This window comes from Papio anubis, chromosome 12 (assembly GCF_008728515.1).
Source record: "Papio anubis isolate 15944 chromosome 12, Panubis1.0, whole genome shotgun sequence".
Lineage (NCBI taxonomy): Eukaryota > Metazoa > Chordata > Mammalia > Primates > Cercopithecidae > Papio > Papio anubis.
This window is the reverse complement of record NC_044987.1, coordinates 110,147,101-110,165,733: the sequence shown is the minus strand read 5'-3', so window position 1 is coordinate 110,165,733 and position 18,633 is coordinate 110,147,101. Positions and strand designations below refer to the sequence as shown.

Sequence of the window (18,633 nt, the reverse complement as noted above, 5' to 3'; positions counted from 1 at the left end):
TGGTAATCTTAACACTCATATTCAAACCCTGTATTCTAAACCTTCTTGTAAAATTTATCTCTTCTGGCCTAGAAGCAGTCAAACTTTAAATGGTGCTGCAGGCAGAACCACACATGGATACCCCTTTCTTCTGAGGACACTTAGATTGAACTCAGGAGGAGCCCTAGCTGCTGTCCCCACTCGATGCCCCATTTTCAGCAGGAAGTAGCCAGAAAGAGCCATTATCCAACACCCTCTAACAGCAATTAGGGTTACTACTCCTAAGGGGAGAAATAATACAGGAGCTAAAAAGAAATTATTTAAGCACCTAGTGAGGGTAAGGGAGTTCTTAGTAAGATTTTCCTTTTATTAAAAAGCAGCCCCCAAATCATTTCTTGTCTAGCAAAAGCAGCCTGAAAAATCAAGCTGCAAGAATAGATAAGCAAGCTGGAAGCTTGCAAAGGTGAATGCCAGCAGCTGTGCCAATAGAAAGGGGAACTTGGAAGCCAGGTATATTAAACATGGAGGTTCCCTCTTCCCTTTTCTTTGTTACCATGTGTGCAACAAAAAAGCAGGCAATATGGTGCTGGCCAGGTGGAGACCCCATCTGCATAATAAAATATTAGGGTGGGATGGCCAGCACTTCCCATGCTATGTAAATGGCACACCTGGTCCAACCAATCTACTATGTCTGATGTAAATCAGACACAACCTCCTCAAACTCATCTATAAAACCAACCTCATCTTGCCCCAAACCCAGAAACCCATTCAGGACCCCTTCCTCTGCAAGAGGAAGCTCTCTTCTTTCTTTTAGCCATGAAACTTCTGCTCTTAACTCACTCCTTGTGTGTCCCTGTCTTCAATTTTCTTGGCATGAGACAATGAACCTCTGGTATTATCCCAGACAAATGACAATGCTTCAGTGGTCCTCTCCTTGGCAGAAGGTGGCACCATGTGATTAATAGTGGGGAGGTGGATTTTCAAAGGAAGGACATTCTGTCTTTTCTCTTTCTCTCCCTCTCTCTCTCTTTCTCTCTCACACACACACCTGTTTACATTCTTTTAGGCAGAAGATGATATTCTTTATTCTGTGCTAATGTAACAGTTAATGTCCTGTATATATCCTTAATTTCATTGTCATCTCTGTTTTCCTTATTTGCCTATAAATATCTTGAAGCCTAATCATGTATCTTATTCACTTTGGTAGCCCTGGCATCAAGCATAGTGTCTGGTATCCAATAAGTATCAATAAAAGTTGAATGTCCACAATAGGCAAATAAATGAAAGAAATGGTGTGTGTCAGTGGGGGGTGCAAAGGACAGGGAGAAGACATAATGAATCAGAATTTAAAGATAAAGCTAAAATCAAAGCAACTGACAGTTCCATTTGAGACTGGAAAAAAAGAGCAGAGAAACTCTCTGAGTATCAGGATATCTGATACACTGAGCATGAAGTATGACCCCTGCTATAGAGGGTCAGAGCAAGGGAAATATGACAACATCTTTCAAAGAGATGGAGCTCATGTAAAACTGAAATACTTTTTTACACGTGTGTGTGTGCGTGCATGAGCGAGGTGAGGCTTAACATTTATACTCGAACAATTAGTCTTTCTTATTTTGAAATAAGGAAATAAGTATGAACTGGTTGTCTCTTCATAACAGATAAGTATTCCTGGTTAGCATTTGTTCACTCACTAGTTTTGTTTGAATATTGGTGAGGAGAAAATTGAGTTAAAATTTGGGTTTATGTCTGTCATTGTTGATTTATTCTGTGTTTAAAGGAAAACACAACAAAATAAGTATTAAAATAAAATATGCACTCAAAGATTTTATTTTGAAGCCAGCTACCTTCAAACACTCTGAGACTTCATTATGGGGTTTGCCTTTATGCACTAACGAGTAAAATACATGGGATAAATCAGTAGCACCTGTGACAAAAGAGTCTGAGCACCACAGCAAATCAGTTAACTCCTGTTGACAATTGAGGGGTATAAGAAAAAGCTGTATCCTTTGCTTCACCATGATCCATTGAATCATCATTCTGCCTAGTTTTCTGGGACATGTCTAAGACTATTTGGCTAGCCTAGTAAATGGTAATTTACAGCCCCGTGCTTTTGCTGAAGTCAATATCAGGCAAACCAAGAGATCCCCAATGAACACATATCATAAATGACAGTGAAATACTTTTTTAAAACAAATATTCATTACTTTAAATGCTTACATTTAGGAAACTCAAGTTCACTTTTTTATAATGGTTAGGTTTTCCATATTATCATAAAAATCAACTTTCCAATTAATATTTCTCCCTTTTTTTCCCAAGAAGTCAATAGCTCTTCATATCCAGCATCATGAGTCATCTTTGGGGACAGGAGTAACTGTGAGGCAGGAAAAGCACACTCTAGAAGAAACAAAGTATGTTAGGTCTTCAGACTTTACTCAGGTTCAAGATAGATGTATATATGCCATTTTTCCAACTGTATACATAGAATTCTTAGCTAATGCAAGATATAGAGCATATCACCAGGTTCTTCAAATAATTGCAATTTATCAGTCTAGTCTTCATTCTATTCTCTATAATAAAATTCTGGATAAATCAAGGCTTTCAAATTCAGTTAAAAAAAGCCATAAGTCCGTAGGGGTGGTATCTCTTGGAATTTGATTCAACAGTACATTTTTAATATGTCTTTTAAAAGGAAAAAGAATTTTAAAATCACCAGAAGGAAAAGCAGAGCATAAGACATTCACTGGATCCAGTCACATGTGTAAAGGCCCTTTACCAAGTCAATACTATTAAAGAGACTAGGGGTTGTGGCAGAAATTGTTTCTGCTTAGAAGGGAGGCAAGCCCGGTTCTAGTGTCCTCAGCACAGGCACAAACTCATAGCATAATGCCAGGCGAGTCATTTAACTTCCCAGAGTCTCATTCCCTTCATTGACAAAATGGGAAGATTGAACCAGTTGATTTCTCATTTGAACTATTTTCATATCCAGTGAACTCTCAGCTTGTCAGCTACTCAATTGCCATCTGCTTTTCTTCTCTGTCTTCCATCACCATGAAAACGCCCTCCCATGTGTATCTCATGACTGGCTGATTGTTCCTTCTGCCACTCTTGGTGACGTACTCAACACAGTGCAGAGATAAGATACACTAGGCAAGATTAAGCGAGGCTGGCCAGCGCACTCACCCAGGGAAGTCAGAGAGTCTGTTTCCACCGCAGCACAGCAGTGAGCACAGCTAGGCAGAATTCCAGCAGAGTGCAAATCAGCATCAGAGACAGAGTTCCCTGAAAGTCAAGAAATAAAATATCGGTGGTGCTTGGGTCAGCCGAAGCTTTCATGCCTAGCTGAGAGGTGATCACAGAGAAGAAGACCACCTCAACCGTTAGAGAATGAAGTAACGACACCATCAGGAAAACAAAACTGCTCCTCCTCACAAATGTCTTAATTCAACTCCTTCACTCATTCATTTGCTTGAGAAGGGAAGATGAGTAGTAACTAAATCAACTAATCCACTCCATCCTCTTGTGTCTTACTTCTTTGAGACGTAGATAGTTCTGATGACATTGTTCACTCAGTAAGAGAGCAGAGTGGTGTAATAACTACCAGGACTGAGAATCAGCAGCTCCGTTCTAGTCTCACCTTTACTGTTGAGTAGCTGTGTAAGCCTGGACAAGTCTCTCTCTTTCTCTGGCTCCTGTTTCCTCATGTATCAAACATGCCTACTAACATTTATTTCTCAGAGATTTGTGAGGATCAAGGAGGTTTTGGCTGTGTAAGCCCTTTGTAAAATTCAGTATTGACATCCCTATCTATGTCTCTGAACCCCTTTGGATGTTTTTTATTTTTATTGTTGTTTATTTTTTATTTTATTTATTTATTTATTTATTTGGTGGCTTTAAGACTTGGGAAAAAACCGTGAAGGTAGTAAACTGTCAGAGTTGCTAATCACCAACATCAACTCACAAGGATGGGTTCTACTATTTCTGTCCTGAGACATTCTTTGTGTAGAACTGGCCATCTGATAATAAAGGGAGATAATTTGATCACATGAACTTTTGTTTTGTGGTATTTACACACAGTTAAAGAGAAGATACACCTTGTGTCCATTACCTTAGAAATAGTTCCAGCAAGCAAGCTCAACAGAAGCTCTCTTATTTCCAATGTAAAATCATCCCATCATCTTTATCACTACCAAATTTCTCTCAAATTTCTCTCCAGAATTTTTCCCAAGGTAGAATTGGCTGTGCCCGGTGTTAATTTGTGCCAACTACTGTCAGCCTCATTTGCATGCACTTTTTCCTTATTATACCATTACCTTGGGAGGAAGGCCTACTTTATAATGGGTGCTGTACAAGCATGACTTTGACCAGGCCTTTCTGTGTATCCATCTTCCAGCTGAATTCTTGGCTAATCTCATTTTTATGATTGCAGGACAATAAATATTCTGCAACTTCTTTACTTTTATGTTGCCTGTTTTCCTCTCAGTGTATTGCTGACCATGCACATACCCCTTAATCTTTCAACTTCAGACATACTATTTCTGTTAGCCAAACTTAATTGTTTTTCTTCTTCCAAAGAGAGAATTCTCCTGCAATAATTATCAGTTACACTCTCCATCTCCCTGTATTTCTTTTTTTTTTTTTTTTTTTTTTTTGAGATGGAGTCTCGCTCTGTCGCCCAGGCAGGGGTGTGGTGGTGCAATTTCGGCTCACTGCAAGCTCCGCCTCCCGGGTTCACGCCATTCTCCCTCAGCCCCCCGAGTAGCTGGGACCACAGGCGCCCGCTACCTCGCCCGGCTAATTTTTTGTATTTTTAGTAGAGATGGGGTTTCACCATGTTAGCCAGGATGGTCTCGATCTCCTGACCCTGTGACTCCCTGTATTTCTTATCTCCTGATTTAATGTATCATACTTCTTTCAGCTATAACAAAAAGCAATAATAATGTTACTGTCTCACCTGATTAGTATTATTTATTATTGTAATCATTAGAAGGAGAAGCCCTTACCATCTAACCCCCTATTTCCTATTCTGTTTCTTCGTCTTTAGTCTGATGTCTTTTTAGACCAAACTGACCCCCTACCACACACACATACCACGTTTCCTTGTTGGCATTTTCCGATCACCCGGGTCTTTCTGCTCTGTTTGCCAATCTGAATTCACCACTCTATGTACCAACATTCTCAGTTTGACAAACTTGTAATTTATGCCTCCAAAATTAGATTAGTTTAATAATTAAGAAACTCTACAAACAATAAGTTTTAGTTTTTCATCATCAACCTTATTTGACATTTTCAATTCCACTCTATTAGTATGTAATCCCCTTAATCTCATCCATGCAGTCCCCCTTTGATTTACATAACCTTGGCCTTCCTCCATATGCCCAAACCAGAATTAACAGAGAGATTTTCAAAGGAAGGAATAATAAGAAATCAAGGCTTTCAGAAACCCCATAAAATTAGAACACCCCATCTAAAAAATGCTTACAGCCAGACTGGCTTTGGCTTTGTAGCAGTCCGTGGTGTAAGGCGAATTATAATCATCATAAGAAAGAAGAAGTCTGGTTGGTATATTCCTTTTGTCCAACTCACACTGCAGTGAGGCGGGATTTAATGCAGCCAGGTTGACAGACAGGAGAATGAAACCCACCAGGGCCGACAGAGCACTCAGAATGCTTCCAGCCAGGCTGCTATGCACCTGAAAGAGACATGCTGGTTAAGGATCATTCCCAATGAGCTGCGAATTTCTCTTACCCCTTTTTGCCATTACATTGCAAGTTATTCCCTTATCTGTCTCCCTCAGGGAGGCTGGGAAGGATCGTTTCTTGCTGTATGCCTCTCCATTGCCCAGCAAAAATCTCAGAATCTGCAACGTAAAACTTGGCTGAATGAATGAATATATGAACTGGTTCCCCTTAAACAGGACCTCAGTGGTGTGGTAGAGAATGTTACTCTCCTAAATTCTTTCCCTGGGACAGATAGCAGGGCCTCCACTAGGCTTGCCTGGAAAATTACTATGAGTGTGACCAAAAGCAAAGGTGGCAATGTACCAGATGTAGTTTCTCTCTTGGCCAACTCAGAAATCCCTCGTGCAAGCATCAACCATACAGAAAAGGTGGATGGTGTATTAGCATGGTGCAAAAGTAATTTCGGTTTTTGCCACTACTTTCAGTGGCAAAGCTGCAATTATATTTGCACCAACCTAATAGCTCACGCATGAGTGCCCATTGCCTCTCTCAAAAGCACACCTCTTAAGGATGAGTGAGGGGATGGTTCTGAGTCTCAGGCAGGCCCTGGAACCTGGGCAGGCATATGATTGGCCACATTGAGTGCAGTATGGGGTGGTTGTGGGCAGAGGTCTAGGTACAGGCCCAAGGATGGTGTAATGTGTGGGAGGCAGTGGGAAGTACAGGAAAAAGGTCTAGATTGTATGTCAGAAAATTGAGGTCACAATATAGACTTGACCCAGCTTGTTCCCTTGGGTACTCAGTTTCTTGGTTTTAGTTCCCACTCTGGTTCTCATTTCTACATTTATGAAACGAAGGGAGTAAATAAACTGACCTCAGAAGTGACTTCCTTTACTCCAACTCACACAGAAAAGAGAATTGAGCTAAGAGCCTTCTGAAAGCTATAGTTACAGGTAGGCAGGCTCCAGGGCACACCCCACAGCCGTACAGTAGAGAGTTATTTAATCCCATATGGGCACTTCTTCTTTTAGGAACTCACCAGTTGATGCTCTGGGGCCCCAATTTCCCAACATAATGACTGACTCTGTACTCTTGGGCCTCCTAGTAGCCAATAGTAGTCTTGATGCCTAGAGTATATATTTCTTAGAATAAGCTAGATTTGTCTTGAGATGGCACTCTTCCTCAATCTCAGAAAGGGCTGGTACAATGTGTGACAAGAGTAGAACTCACTAAGGCCTCAATGTTTCTGGTGAGTGTGAGCCCACCCCGAGACCACATCCTGCATCCTTGAGCTTCCTGCATGTTCACTGTGGGATTGTTCTCTGGAGTAAGAGGCCCATCTATTTCCTCCTAAAAGTTTGAAAACATTACTCTTGTACGAGGCTATTCAGTATGGTTGCCAGTAGCCACATGGGCAACCTATATTTGAAGTAAAATTAATTAAAATTTAAAATTCAGTTGCACTATCCATATTTCACATCGTCGATAGCCACATGTGACTGCCATGTTGTACAGTGCAGCTGTAGTGCATTTCCATCATCATAGAAAGTTACATTTCATTTCCATCATAGACAGTTATATTGCACAGCACAGATCTAGTGGTCTGGATCGTAACTGAGGGTTCCAAATAATAATTAAATACCAATGAGGGAAAGAAAGAACTGGCATTTTTCTGGGCATTCTCTCTGACTTCCTCATTGGCTTTGGGAGATTTTTGTAGCCAGAGCTTCCAAATTGAGTGTCTGTGCAATTAAATGATATGACATTCTCTCACATAATCTCCAACATCAATCCTTTGAGGGATATAGGATTGAGTGAAGACTTAATGAAACTTTACAGACAAGAAACACGTCTTGTTATAATCCAGCTTTTCTCTCCCTGCCACTTCCAACTCTAGTTTTTGCTGGAATAAGGGATAAAGGCAGGTAAAGCTTTTTTTTTTTTCTTAGCCAATACAAATGACTAAGGACAACTTTTAGGGTGCAAGAATTTATACTCAAACAAAATAAAAGTATTATCTTTCTGGTGAGATAGATGAAAGAATGAGAGATAGTACTGCACATAAACAGCACGTTGACTCGTTTTTTTCAAGGGTGGTAACACCTGGGCTTAAACAGTGAACCTCAACAAATAGGCCTCTTTGTAACACTGTCAGCTCCCTTGCCATTGAAAACCTAAATTTGAAGTCCAATTGTCACCAAAAGAGCATCATAAATAAGCACAATTTTTCTGTGATAGATTCTTGGACACTGGCTGAAGGGATATTATAATTCCTTGAATGCAGACTTTGATGTAGGGTGCAATAATTGGAGAAATGTGCTCTGAACAAGGACACAGAGGTTCCAGGCCTGGCTCCTAACTCTAACAACTGATTGCTCTGGAACTGAGTTTTCAACTTTTCAAAGTAGAAAGACTGACCTTAACGAGTTCTGTCTAAGTTTCATTTTGATCCATTGGGTTGTGGGTTATAGTTCTTATACTCACCAAAAGCTTGGTTAACCTTTTCTCTGTGATAATTGATAGAGAGCCAGAGATGACAAACTAAGATAAAAGAGAAAATGATGAGGTCAGTTTCCATGTAGAGAGTAATTGCGATGTTACTACCATAATATTTATAGAAAACTCATGGGAAAAACCCTGGGGAACAAATGATCAATGAGGTAATATCCATTTAAAGACATAGATTTATCCTGTTTGCCCCCATAGTTTTCAGATAGCAACAGAAAAAAAAAGATAGCAGAAATATATCCAAATAAACAAAATGAGGATCTTAACAGCCAGGAAATAATATTTGTTTTCTTAATGAAATGAGAAAATTTTGGTTTAAGATGTTCTTCAGAGAAGGACATGAAAACAATGGTATGGAAAGAGAAAAGAATTGGAGAGAATCATGTGGTTTATGTCCATCGTTATATTGATGTGATACATCACATTTGATTACATATGTTGAACCATCCTTGTATTTCTGATATAAATCTCACTTGATCATGGTGAATGATCCTTTTAATATGTGGTTGAATTCAGTTTGCTAGGATCTTGTTGAAGATTTTTGCATCAATGTTCATTAGGGATATTAACCTGTAGATTTCTTGTAATGTTTTTATCTGGCTTTGATATCAAGATAATGCTGGCCTCATAAAATGAGTTTGGAAGTATTCCCTCCTCTTCAATTTTTTGGAAGAGCAGAAAAGTGTTGTTACTAGGTCTTCTTTAAAAGAAAATAAAAGACGGGAAAAGCTAACAGATATGGGAGGTCAGAGACGTGGATCTTACATTACTGGCTCCCCAGGCTAAGGTAAAATGGTCAAGGAGAACAGAAGGAAAGACAAGAATGGATGGCAGAAACTTTCAAGGTTGTGTTTACAAAATGAAAGAAATTTTTTTTCATCCTCTAGAGTATTCATGATCTACAGATTTAGAGCCTTTAAGGAACAGAAAATTCTTTGACAGTTAGAAGAAAGGGCAACAAGCACCAAAGCAAAATTGTGATTCTTGTAACCCAGGCATTTAGTTACTTGTCTATATAGACAAATGCCAAGTCTATAAAATATGGACTAGATGCCTCTTCAAAGGTGGACTGTGCTTAGTGACTTGCCTTTAAAGAATAGGTTATAGAAAGAGGAAGGAAAGAAGTAGTAACTTTACAGCGGAGAAAGCAATAGTAACTTTAGTAGTTAGTAGTAGTAACTTTACAAAGGAGGAACCTTTACAGAGGAGAAACCAACAGTGGTCTGTTGACTGTCTTTCCTCCCACAACCTTCCTTTCTTCCCCATTTTGGCTTCAGTAAAGCTCCATGATCAAGGTAAATTGTGTCAGTGACAACACGCTGATATTTTTCTGATGTTTAGACTTGGGTGAATTTTTGGCTGAGGACAGCAGAGGTAAAGCACCATTTTCTAAACATCAGAAAAATATCAGACAAACCCCAATTCAGGAACATTCTATAAAAATCGCAGCCAGTACTACTTCAAACTACCAAAGTCCTCAAGCAAAAGGAAAATCTGAGAAAGTCTAGAGGAGCCTGAGACATCATGACCAAATGTAATGCAGTGTAATGTAGTAGCCTTGCATGGATCTTGACATAGAAAAATGTCATTTGTGGAAAACCGGTGAGATCCAAATCCAAATGAAACTTCTGTTAATAAAAGAAGACAAATGGATATGATAGACAAACAGGTGAACTTCCTGATGCATCAAATAAACAAATGTAAAACAAGGGCTAATGATGGGTACTGAGGTGCAGGAAGTTGAAGGAAAAAACATCTTTTAAGGAGAAGCTTAATTATGAGAAAGCCTCAATCTAAGAGAAAGCAGTTCTTTGAGAAAAGGACTACTAAGTCGTTTTGAAACCCCAGAGCTGCAGCTATTTCAGAGGAATTTCCAGACCATCACTGGGACACAGACATCTGCTCAGCCTTCCCTGGGAATCCGTCAATGCAGTAAAAGCATTTTCAAAATGCTCAGAGGTGTCAGTTCCCCTTCCTCCATGGTCCCACAAGCATCTGTGTGGTTTCTCTGTGAGTGTGTGATGTTTTCCATTGATGCTTTTTTTTTTTAATATAAAAAGTTCCTTCCCAACTTTATCCTAATTCATGAATGTTTTGCCTAAACCCGGAGAGAAGTCACTAGCTTCATCATAGCTCAAGATGATAAGGTGAAAAATAAGATGATCTTCAAAAGAAATGCATATTTGAGTCTGATAAGAAATTGATCTAAAATCAGGAACGCCCTGCCATCCTACCCCACTCAATCCTCCCTGAACTACACACACAAGAGAACAAGTTTCACCATTGACTCCTTGCTCCCGGCAGATCAAACATAGCAAGGTGGCAGGTGTAGAGTTTACGCTATTGACATCTCCCTCCCCTCTTTGCCCCATGCTTCCCTCCTCAGAAACTACTCACCAACAAGGGTGCTATGAATGGGTAAGCAGACTTCAACAGCATAGAAATCACTTGGGTAAAATTTGGAGAGAAGGAAGCAGATGCCAAAATGATTCCCAAGCTCAATACCTTCACACCACACAAGATCTGGATAGTCTGTGGAAAGAGAAAGGAAGATTGAGGATTAAAACCAGCATTTGTAAAGACATGGCCAGGCTGGGCACGGTGGCTCACGCCTGTAATCCCAGCACTTTGGGAGGCCAAGGTGGGTGGATCACCTGAGGTCAGGAGTTCGAGACCAGCCTGGCCAACACGGTGAAACCCCGTCTCTACTAAAAATACAAAAATCAGCCGGGCGTGGTGGTGTGTACCTATAATCTCAGCTACTCTGGAGGCTGAGACAGGAGAATCGCTTGAACCGGGAGACGGAGGTTGCAGTGAGCTGAGATTGTGGCATTGCACTCCAGACTGGGTGACAGAGTGAGACTCCATGTCAAAAACAAACAAACAAACAACAAACAAAAAAACAGGACTTTTTTTGCCTCTCCCATGGCGCTAACGCATTATCGCCTTCTGCAGGATCCCAGTGAGGATACAAACCCTGTGGAAACTCTGGAGTGAGAAACATGAAAAGACACCCCGGAGGGTGTGCGGCTCTGCCACAGAAGCCACAGTCTCGGTGTCTGGCAGGTGCTCAGGAAGGTGTCTGCATTTCTGCCTCTCAGGCCCTGGTCTGCTCACGGTGCCTGCTTCCAGCTCAGAGCAGCTGCTGGGATTTGCTTTCCCAGTTCTCAGGACTTCTGAGTCCATGACTGGTAACTCTCTTTCTACCTCTCTGAGAACGGGGGGCACCTGGAAGCCCTCACTTTCTCTGCAGGATTGGCGGTGCAGAAGTCCCTCCCCTCATCTCCCAGACTCCACTGGCCATGGAATTTGCCCCTCTGGTCACCTCCTTGGAAACTGCAGTTCACAAACCAAAAGCTGAAGTTCTGGAAGCTCTATTTTTTATTTTTAACTTTTATTTTAAGTTCAAGGGTAAAAGTGCAGGTTTGTTACATAGGTAAACTTGTGTCATGGGGGTTTGTTGTACAGATTATTTCATCACCCAGGTATTAAGCCTAGTACCCATTAGTTATTTTTCCTGATCCTCTCCCTCCTCCCATCCTCCACCCCCCGAAAGGCCCCAGTGTGCATTGTCCCCTTCTACGTGTCTGTGTGTTCTCATCATTCAGAAGCCATCACCCTTAGCAAACTAACAGGGACAGAAACCAAATACTGCATGCTCTCACGTCTAACGGAAGCTCTGTCTTAGGAGGTAGTTTCCCTCCTGGACGTCCACCTCAGAGATTCACAGCTCTATTATCATTTACTAAGAAGTTTTCTAGACCTTATGTCACATGAGCCTCACAGAAACCCACGTGATTGTACATGAGGCAAGGAAACCAGTCCCACCAGGCCCTGAAATCCAGTCAAACGGAGTGCCTCACCTCCGATCACATAAGTGCAGAGGCAATTCTAGAAACCAAAACTCTGTGTTTCCCTCCCAATCCAAGATAGATCCCTTCTTTCTCTCCTCCCTTCATGCAATACAGCTTCTTTAATAAACTCTGGATGAGAGGAGAAACAGACAAACAAAAGGTGAATATCATTTCCATTCTCAAAAAGGTAAGGAGAAAAGAGGGAGAGAAAGTAGATTTTTTCTGTAGTTTACAGTAAGGGAAAAATTCCTTGCAAAGAATCAGTGTGGATTATTAAGCATGCAGTTGTGAAATACAGAAAAATGTATATACAATGTATAATTATTTACCACCATTACTTTTGTAAAAGAAAATATAGAGAAGCACTGTACTGCAACAAGACAAAGACAACAACAGAAAATCAGTTCCTCATCTTCAGAATAAGGGAAAAAACATTTCTAAGACAACCTCTTGTGGAAAAGTTCTGGGACAGTTTTCTCCAAATGGCTTCTACTCCGAAGTCCCTCTGGTAAAACTTAAGGGTCTCCACACTCAGGACAGATGACCAGTCCCAAGACATACATCATCTCTTCCCGCTTCCCCCAACCCCTCTCCAACATGTTCTGAATTAGATTTACCCCAATAACTTTGACTTCTGCCTGTAGACGTGTCTTCAGGCTACCCTGCCCCTGGTTGGTGAGTTCGGGTTTCTCTGCTTGGGAGAAGTTGATGACATTTGATGGGAGCACTATCACGGTCTCATTGGGAACAGGTTGTGATGTCATGATGGTGTTGCCAACTATGGAAGAAAAAGTAGATTCAGCTCTTAAAAAGTACAGAGCTCCCAGGTTCTGGCTGCAAAACTGGTAAGTCAGTTTCTGCCAGTTAGTCCAGACTTGGCCTGTCTGTTAGAGAAAGAAACTGGTAGTATGGAACAGTGAAAACTACACAACCTTGGTTTCCTGAGGATTTTTCCATAATGTTTGACACAGTCCATTATAGATAATAAACACATCACAGGGTGGCAGCAACGTGAATCTTGAGAGGCCCCAATGCCCAGAGGCAAAGGGTCACACAAAATTTGCAATATGCAGCAATGTCTCTTTGCCCAGTCCTACTGACAACAACTGTATTGCCATTTATTTGATGAATTTTTTAGACAACTGCACTCTGCTCATTTGTTTTTGTCTCTTAGCATTCATCTTAAATATGTTTATCATATTTTACTAGACATGCTCTTAGTTCTTATGCAGTGGTTTTAATCCTTACCACAGCTCTGCATGTTAGTAAGTTAGCAAAAACATGTAATAAATAAGAACACTGAAAATAAAGTTTGAGTTATGAATGCAAGTAATATACATGCTGCATATATGTGTGGCATAGAATTAATGCTGAAGAAATATTTGCAGTTATCCTTATTGTTCAACCCTGTTCACACGGCTGGGAAGTTGTAAAGCCAGTTTTGGATCTCAACTTTCCTTGAATCTGAAGCCTCCGCATAAATCTCTAGATCATTCCACTTCTTCCTACCTTCCCACCTGGCAATGCCAGCCCGTGTCTGAGTTTACTTAGGTTGGAGAAGCAGCTACATGTAGTGGTACTTCCTACCTTCCCACCTGGCAATGCCAGCCCGTGTCTGAGTTTACTCAGGTTGGAGAAGCAGCTACATGTAGAGGTATGAAAACAAGTCTTGGAGTCATAACACATAGGCTCGCATCCTGGATCCTCCTCCGGTTAGCATTAAGACCACATTGGCTGTGGTATTTGTTGCTGAGCTCAGCTTGGATCTCTTTTCACTGCACGATTCTCAGCCCACAGACTGCCCAGTGTGCAAATGGCCTAAGAACATTTGAAGAGACAAGACCTCTGCTCCCATTAATTACACAGTCTTAGGTAAGTGACTCACAAAGATCATGCAGTTAGAATTCAGAAGAAACAGAGTTAAAACCAGATACTCCTCCCATTTGCCCACTCTATTTCCAAAGTGCTCTAGTGTCTCTTAACTGCTGTCAATGAGTTTCAAGTCAAATTACTCCTCTAATGACGTCACAGCAAGGGAACGGTGAGATGAGAAAAGACTTTCAGCATTATCTACCTGTGGCCATTGGTTCCAGCTGAGTCCTCAGAAGCTCCCAGGAGGGAGCTAGAGTCTGTCTGGGTTCTCAGATAGTCCCATCAATGATTTCTACATACCTTCATCTTCTGAAAGTCATCAGCCCTTTCTTACTCCAGTGTTTGCAGCCATACAGGATGTGCAACTTACAGGTTCTAAATTTGTGAAATATGCCTGCACTTCCTTTTCTATAAACTTCTAGCAACTTCAGGAAAATCACAAAAAGAACCAACTTATGACTGAGAGTTCAGGCGTCACAGAGCTTTATGTGTGAATTGCCAGTTTGAGACTTACAAGTGCCCTGTTATTCGTCCAGTCTGTTCTTGGAGCCTCATTTTTCTAATGTGTTAAATAGAGGAGCAATACCAACACTGGAGAATTGTCATAAACATGAGCAAAAATGCTTATAAAAAGCCTATGCTGCTTTGAAGCTTTCAATCATATGTAACTAATAAAAGTAATATTGCTAGTCATCATAACATAGAAATAACAATATTCCATCATATATAAGTAACCATAATAATCACAGCAATAATGACAATATTGCTTTCAATTAACATTTAATATATAGCTAATACATAGCTAACAATATAATAATATATAGTAATATACAGCTAATAATAGTGATATAGAACACAGAAAAAGCTTTCCTAAAAATTTTTTTGTTTGTTTTTTTAGTTTTGTTTTTCTTTTTCTTTTTCTAATTCCCCAAGCTCTTGGCAGGTTGAAAGCAGCCTTTCAACATCACTGCCCAACTGCTGCCTACTCTAAAGTCCTCTTCTTCCTCTGGCTACTTTCTTTCTCTAGCAACATCTTTGCCCTCCAGGAAGATTGGGCCCCTCTAAGGAAGTATTGAAATATTGAAATGGAGAAGGAACAAATGGGAAAGATTCAGCAGGACCTAAATGAATTCAGCAAACTCATATGCAGGCTGGTTTTGTGAGGACAGAGCCACTGTGCCCTTCAAACCCTTGGCTGGGCATTCTTTTGAAGCTGACCTCAATGTATCAGGCAAGGAAACCAGAGCCAGCCAGGGCGATGGCAAAGCCCCACCCTGCCAGCTTCCTTCCTCCTTTCCTTGGAGGAGCTGCCAGAATGAACCCAGAAACACAACCTGAACTATCACCGTCACCTCAGAGGGCCATGGGTTCTGCACTTCATTCCACACATTAACTCTTCTGTTGAAGAAAGGAGTTAAGAAACACCATTCAGAAGGCTGGATTCGTTCTCAGCATCAGAATGACACAGACATTACGAAATGTAATTGGCTTGCCTTGAGTTCTAACAGTGAGTCTGAGAAGGGGAATGGACTCACTCAGAAAGCCTGGGGAAGGGGCAGAATCACCTCCAACCTGGCTCACCCGCGCTCCTGGTGCCCCTTCCCCTTTCACAGAGTGCCGGCTGTGTTTCTCGTGGGTGCCCTGCATCTTTGCCACCCTCACAGCATCTGTGAAACACTGGAATGCAGCTGTCCTCCTGAGCTTTGATTAAAAGCTCTTTTGGTCTCTCTTCAGGAGCAATCATACCCCCTTTCCCTTCCGGGGAATGTGCTGATAAACCAGTTAAAGTTGCCTACCCAAGCAAAGACTCCCTCTCCAGTCTGTGCTATTTAATTCAAAATGATTTCTGAGTTTTAAGGATTATGTGAAACAACAGGTGTAAGGTGCTTAGCACAGAACCCTACAGAATTTGACCTGAAAGTGGTCTTTTGACTGTCTTTCCTCCCCCAACCTTCCTTTTTTTCCATTTTGGCTTCAGTAAGTTCCAAACAAGACTCCTCTCGTCTTTCAGCTTACACTTATTCAGTCTTTTACATTCCCAGTTTTTTCCAGAGTCTGAGCTCCACCAACCTAACTAGAAGGGAGAAGTTATATATCAATAACACATTCTGATTAATAATATTATTTATCAATAACACATTCTGATTAATAAGCTAGGACAGGTTTCTCAAATAAGCTACTAATGCCATTTTGGACGGGGTAATTCTTTGTGGTAGGCGACTATCCTGGGCACTGTAGGATGCTTACTGGAATCCTTGGCCTATGCCAGCACAACCCCACCCTATGCGTAAGAACAAGAAACATCATCAGATATTGTCAAATGTCTCTTGATGGAGGGAGAACAAAATCTCCTCACATCCATGTTGAGAACCACTGACCTAGGAGCAAAAGGGTTTTGTGTCTTCTGTGTAAAGGCAGATGTGCAAGAAACAAAGCAATATTCTCTTTAAATCAATTTTTAATTTTTATTTTTAAAATGTTAAATTGTTGTATAAAACACGTATAATTCATTATCTTGACCACTTTTTAGTGTACAGATCAGTAGTATTACTTATGTTCACATTGCTGTGTAATAAATCTCTAGAACTTTTTCATCTTGCAAAACTGAAATTGTACACCCATTGAACAACTACCCCTCTCCTTCCTGTTCCTAGTCCCTGGTAACCACCATCCTACTTTCTGTTCCATATTCATTCTATGTCTACTTTGGATACTTCAAATGAGAGTGATACAGGAATACCAGGGTCCTTGGTCTCGTGCTGTTTGGATAAACGACATGAAGACACATGGACTGGTTTTAAGGAGCAGATAATGTAATAGGCAAGAAAGAAGAGAGAAAGAAGAAAACAGCTCCCGCATACAGAGACAGAGGGAGGGGGTCTCCGAACAAAGAGAAACCCTGTGTGGAACAGAAAAGTAGTTGGTTATATTGGAGGCTGGAAGAGGTGGTGTCTGATTTGCATAGGGCCCAGGGGATTGGTTTGACCAGGGGTGTCATTCATGTTGCCCTTTCACCTTAGCCCTTTAATATGCAAATGTGGGTCACCATGATGTCCTGAACACATGTGAGTAATCTGGAGGTGGCCATCACACTGGCACATGTGGTGACAAGGAGAAGAGGGCGGGAATCGCCACGTTGCCCATTTTAGGTGGACCTAGTTTCTACTCACCAGCATTTGGACATCAAAGCTTGCCAGCCTGGCTCTTTAAGTTGCCTTTTCTGTTAGAAAAGAAATGGTTCCAGGGGTTGCTTCTTATTACAGGAAAATTTCCACTGAGAAACTATAACTTTTCTAGCTGCCTATGAATTATTTCTTAATAACTTCTTTATTAAGAGGAATCATACAGTATTTGTCTTTTGTGATGGCTTCTTTTACTTAGCATGAGATTGAAACTGCCTTTGCAGAATTATGACTGAGACAGTGGAAGAGATCTAACTTAACTGACTCTATCTTGCTTCTAACCTCCAAGCTGTCCTTGTTCATTCCTCGGGGTAGGCTGAACTAACTTTGGGAGAAACTTAGTTTATAGTTTAAACAAAGATGATCAACAGCAGACCTCCTTCTTGCCTGGGGATTAGATTGCCTTTGTAGGACAAACATTAGCCACAGGATTAGAAATTATGGTTGAGGAGTCATGCAGCTGGAGGCTACAAGATTCTGACCCTCCCTAAACTGCTCGTAAAATCAGTGCTTGAGATATTTTGCAGACCCTTCCCTTGATGGATCTGCTGGCACCACCCAGATCAATAAACTGGCTCATCTGATCTTCTAGCCCCCACCCAGGAACTGATTTAGTGCAAGAAGACAGCTCCGACTCCCTAAGATTTCATCTCTGACCAATCAGCACCCCTGGCTCACTGGATTCGCCCCACCCACCAAGTTATCCTTAAAAACTCTGCTCCCCAAATGCTCCAGGAGACTGATTTGAGTAATAATAAAACTCCAGTCTCCCACGCAGCCGGCTCTGCGTGAATTACTCTTTCTCTATTGCAATTCCTCTTTCTTGATAAAGCAGTTCTGTCTAGGCAGCAGGCAAAGTGGACCCCTTGGGATGTTACAAGATCCCCGAGTTTCATCCATGTTGTAGCACGTGATAGGATTTCCTCTTTTGTAAGGCGGCTTACAGTTTCATTGTATGTATATACTACATTTTCTTTATTCATCCATTGGTCCACATTGAGGTTGCTTCCACCTCTTAACTATTATGAATAATGCTGCAATGAATATGGGTGTGTAAATATCTATAAGAGATCATGTAACTCATAGATATTTATTTCTTTAAAGTTAGTTTCTGGAGATTTATTGTGTTCCTTTGGTTGGGCCCTGTTTTCCTATTTCTCTGTATGCCTTCTGATCTTTTATTAAGATTCAGGCATTTGAAAAATACACCCAACCTCCTCCAGTCATTACAGACTGGCTTCATACATTGGAAGACCTTTATTGGTTAGCATAGCTAGAGATTCTAGGGGCCCTTCAAGCTTTTTCTGGGCTTGTGTGTGTCATTTCCCAGTTAAAGAGGTTTGCTTGCTTCCTGTTTGGAGCCTGGAACCTCTTTCTCCCCCTGGTGTCTGCCTATAGTACTACAATCTCCCTAGTGCGGAAACAGGGTGCTTGCCTTTGTTCTCAGAGGCCCCCAACATGGCCTTCAAACTCTGCACTCTGAGTCAGGCAAGACAGAAACCAGTGCCTTGGGCAACCCCCCAGAAACCCAGAATGCTGGACTCATGACCCACTCCT

General features: G+C 41.2%; 1 protein-coding gene across 1 annotated transcript; it reads right to left on the bottom strand.

Annotated features, from left to right (window-relative positions):
* Positions 1-1,780: 1,780 nt before the first annotated feature.
* MS4A6E (membrane spanning 4-domains A6E) lies at positions 1,781-14,200 on the bottom strand. Its single transcript, XM_009185945.3, has 7 exons — positions 14,097-14,200; positions 12,640-12,800; positions 10,566-10,700; positions 8,145-8,201; positions 5,462-5,671; positions 3,163-3,261; positions 1,781-2,376 (listed from the first exon to the last, which is right to left on the bottom strand). The coding sequence occupies exons 1-6, from the start codon at positions 14,104-14,106 to the stop codon at positions 3,172-3,174; spliced, it is 663 nt and encodes a 220-aa protein (XP_009184209.1). The 5' UTR covers positions 14,107-14,200; the 3' UTR covers positions 1,781-2,376; positions 3,163-3,171.
* Between the last annotated feature and the right edge of the window lie 4,433 nt (positions 14,201-18,633).

What these genes read in the sequence shown, in the direction of transcription:
- MS4A6E (XM_009185945.3), bottom strand. An exon ending in CATTCATAGCACCCTTGTTG is followed by an intron (nt 8,202 to 10,565) that starts GTGAGTAGTTTC and finishes CTTTTATCTTAG; the next exon opens with TTTGTCATCTCTGGCTCTCT. An exon ending in AAAGGTTAACCAAGCTTTTG is followed by an intron (nt 5,672 to 8,144) that starts GTGAGTATAAGA and finishes TGTCTCTTTCAG; the next exon opens with GTGCATAGCAGCCTGGCTGG.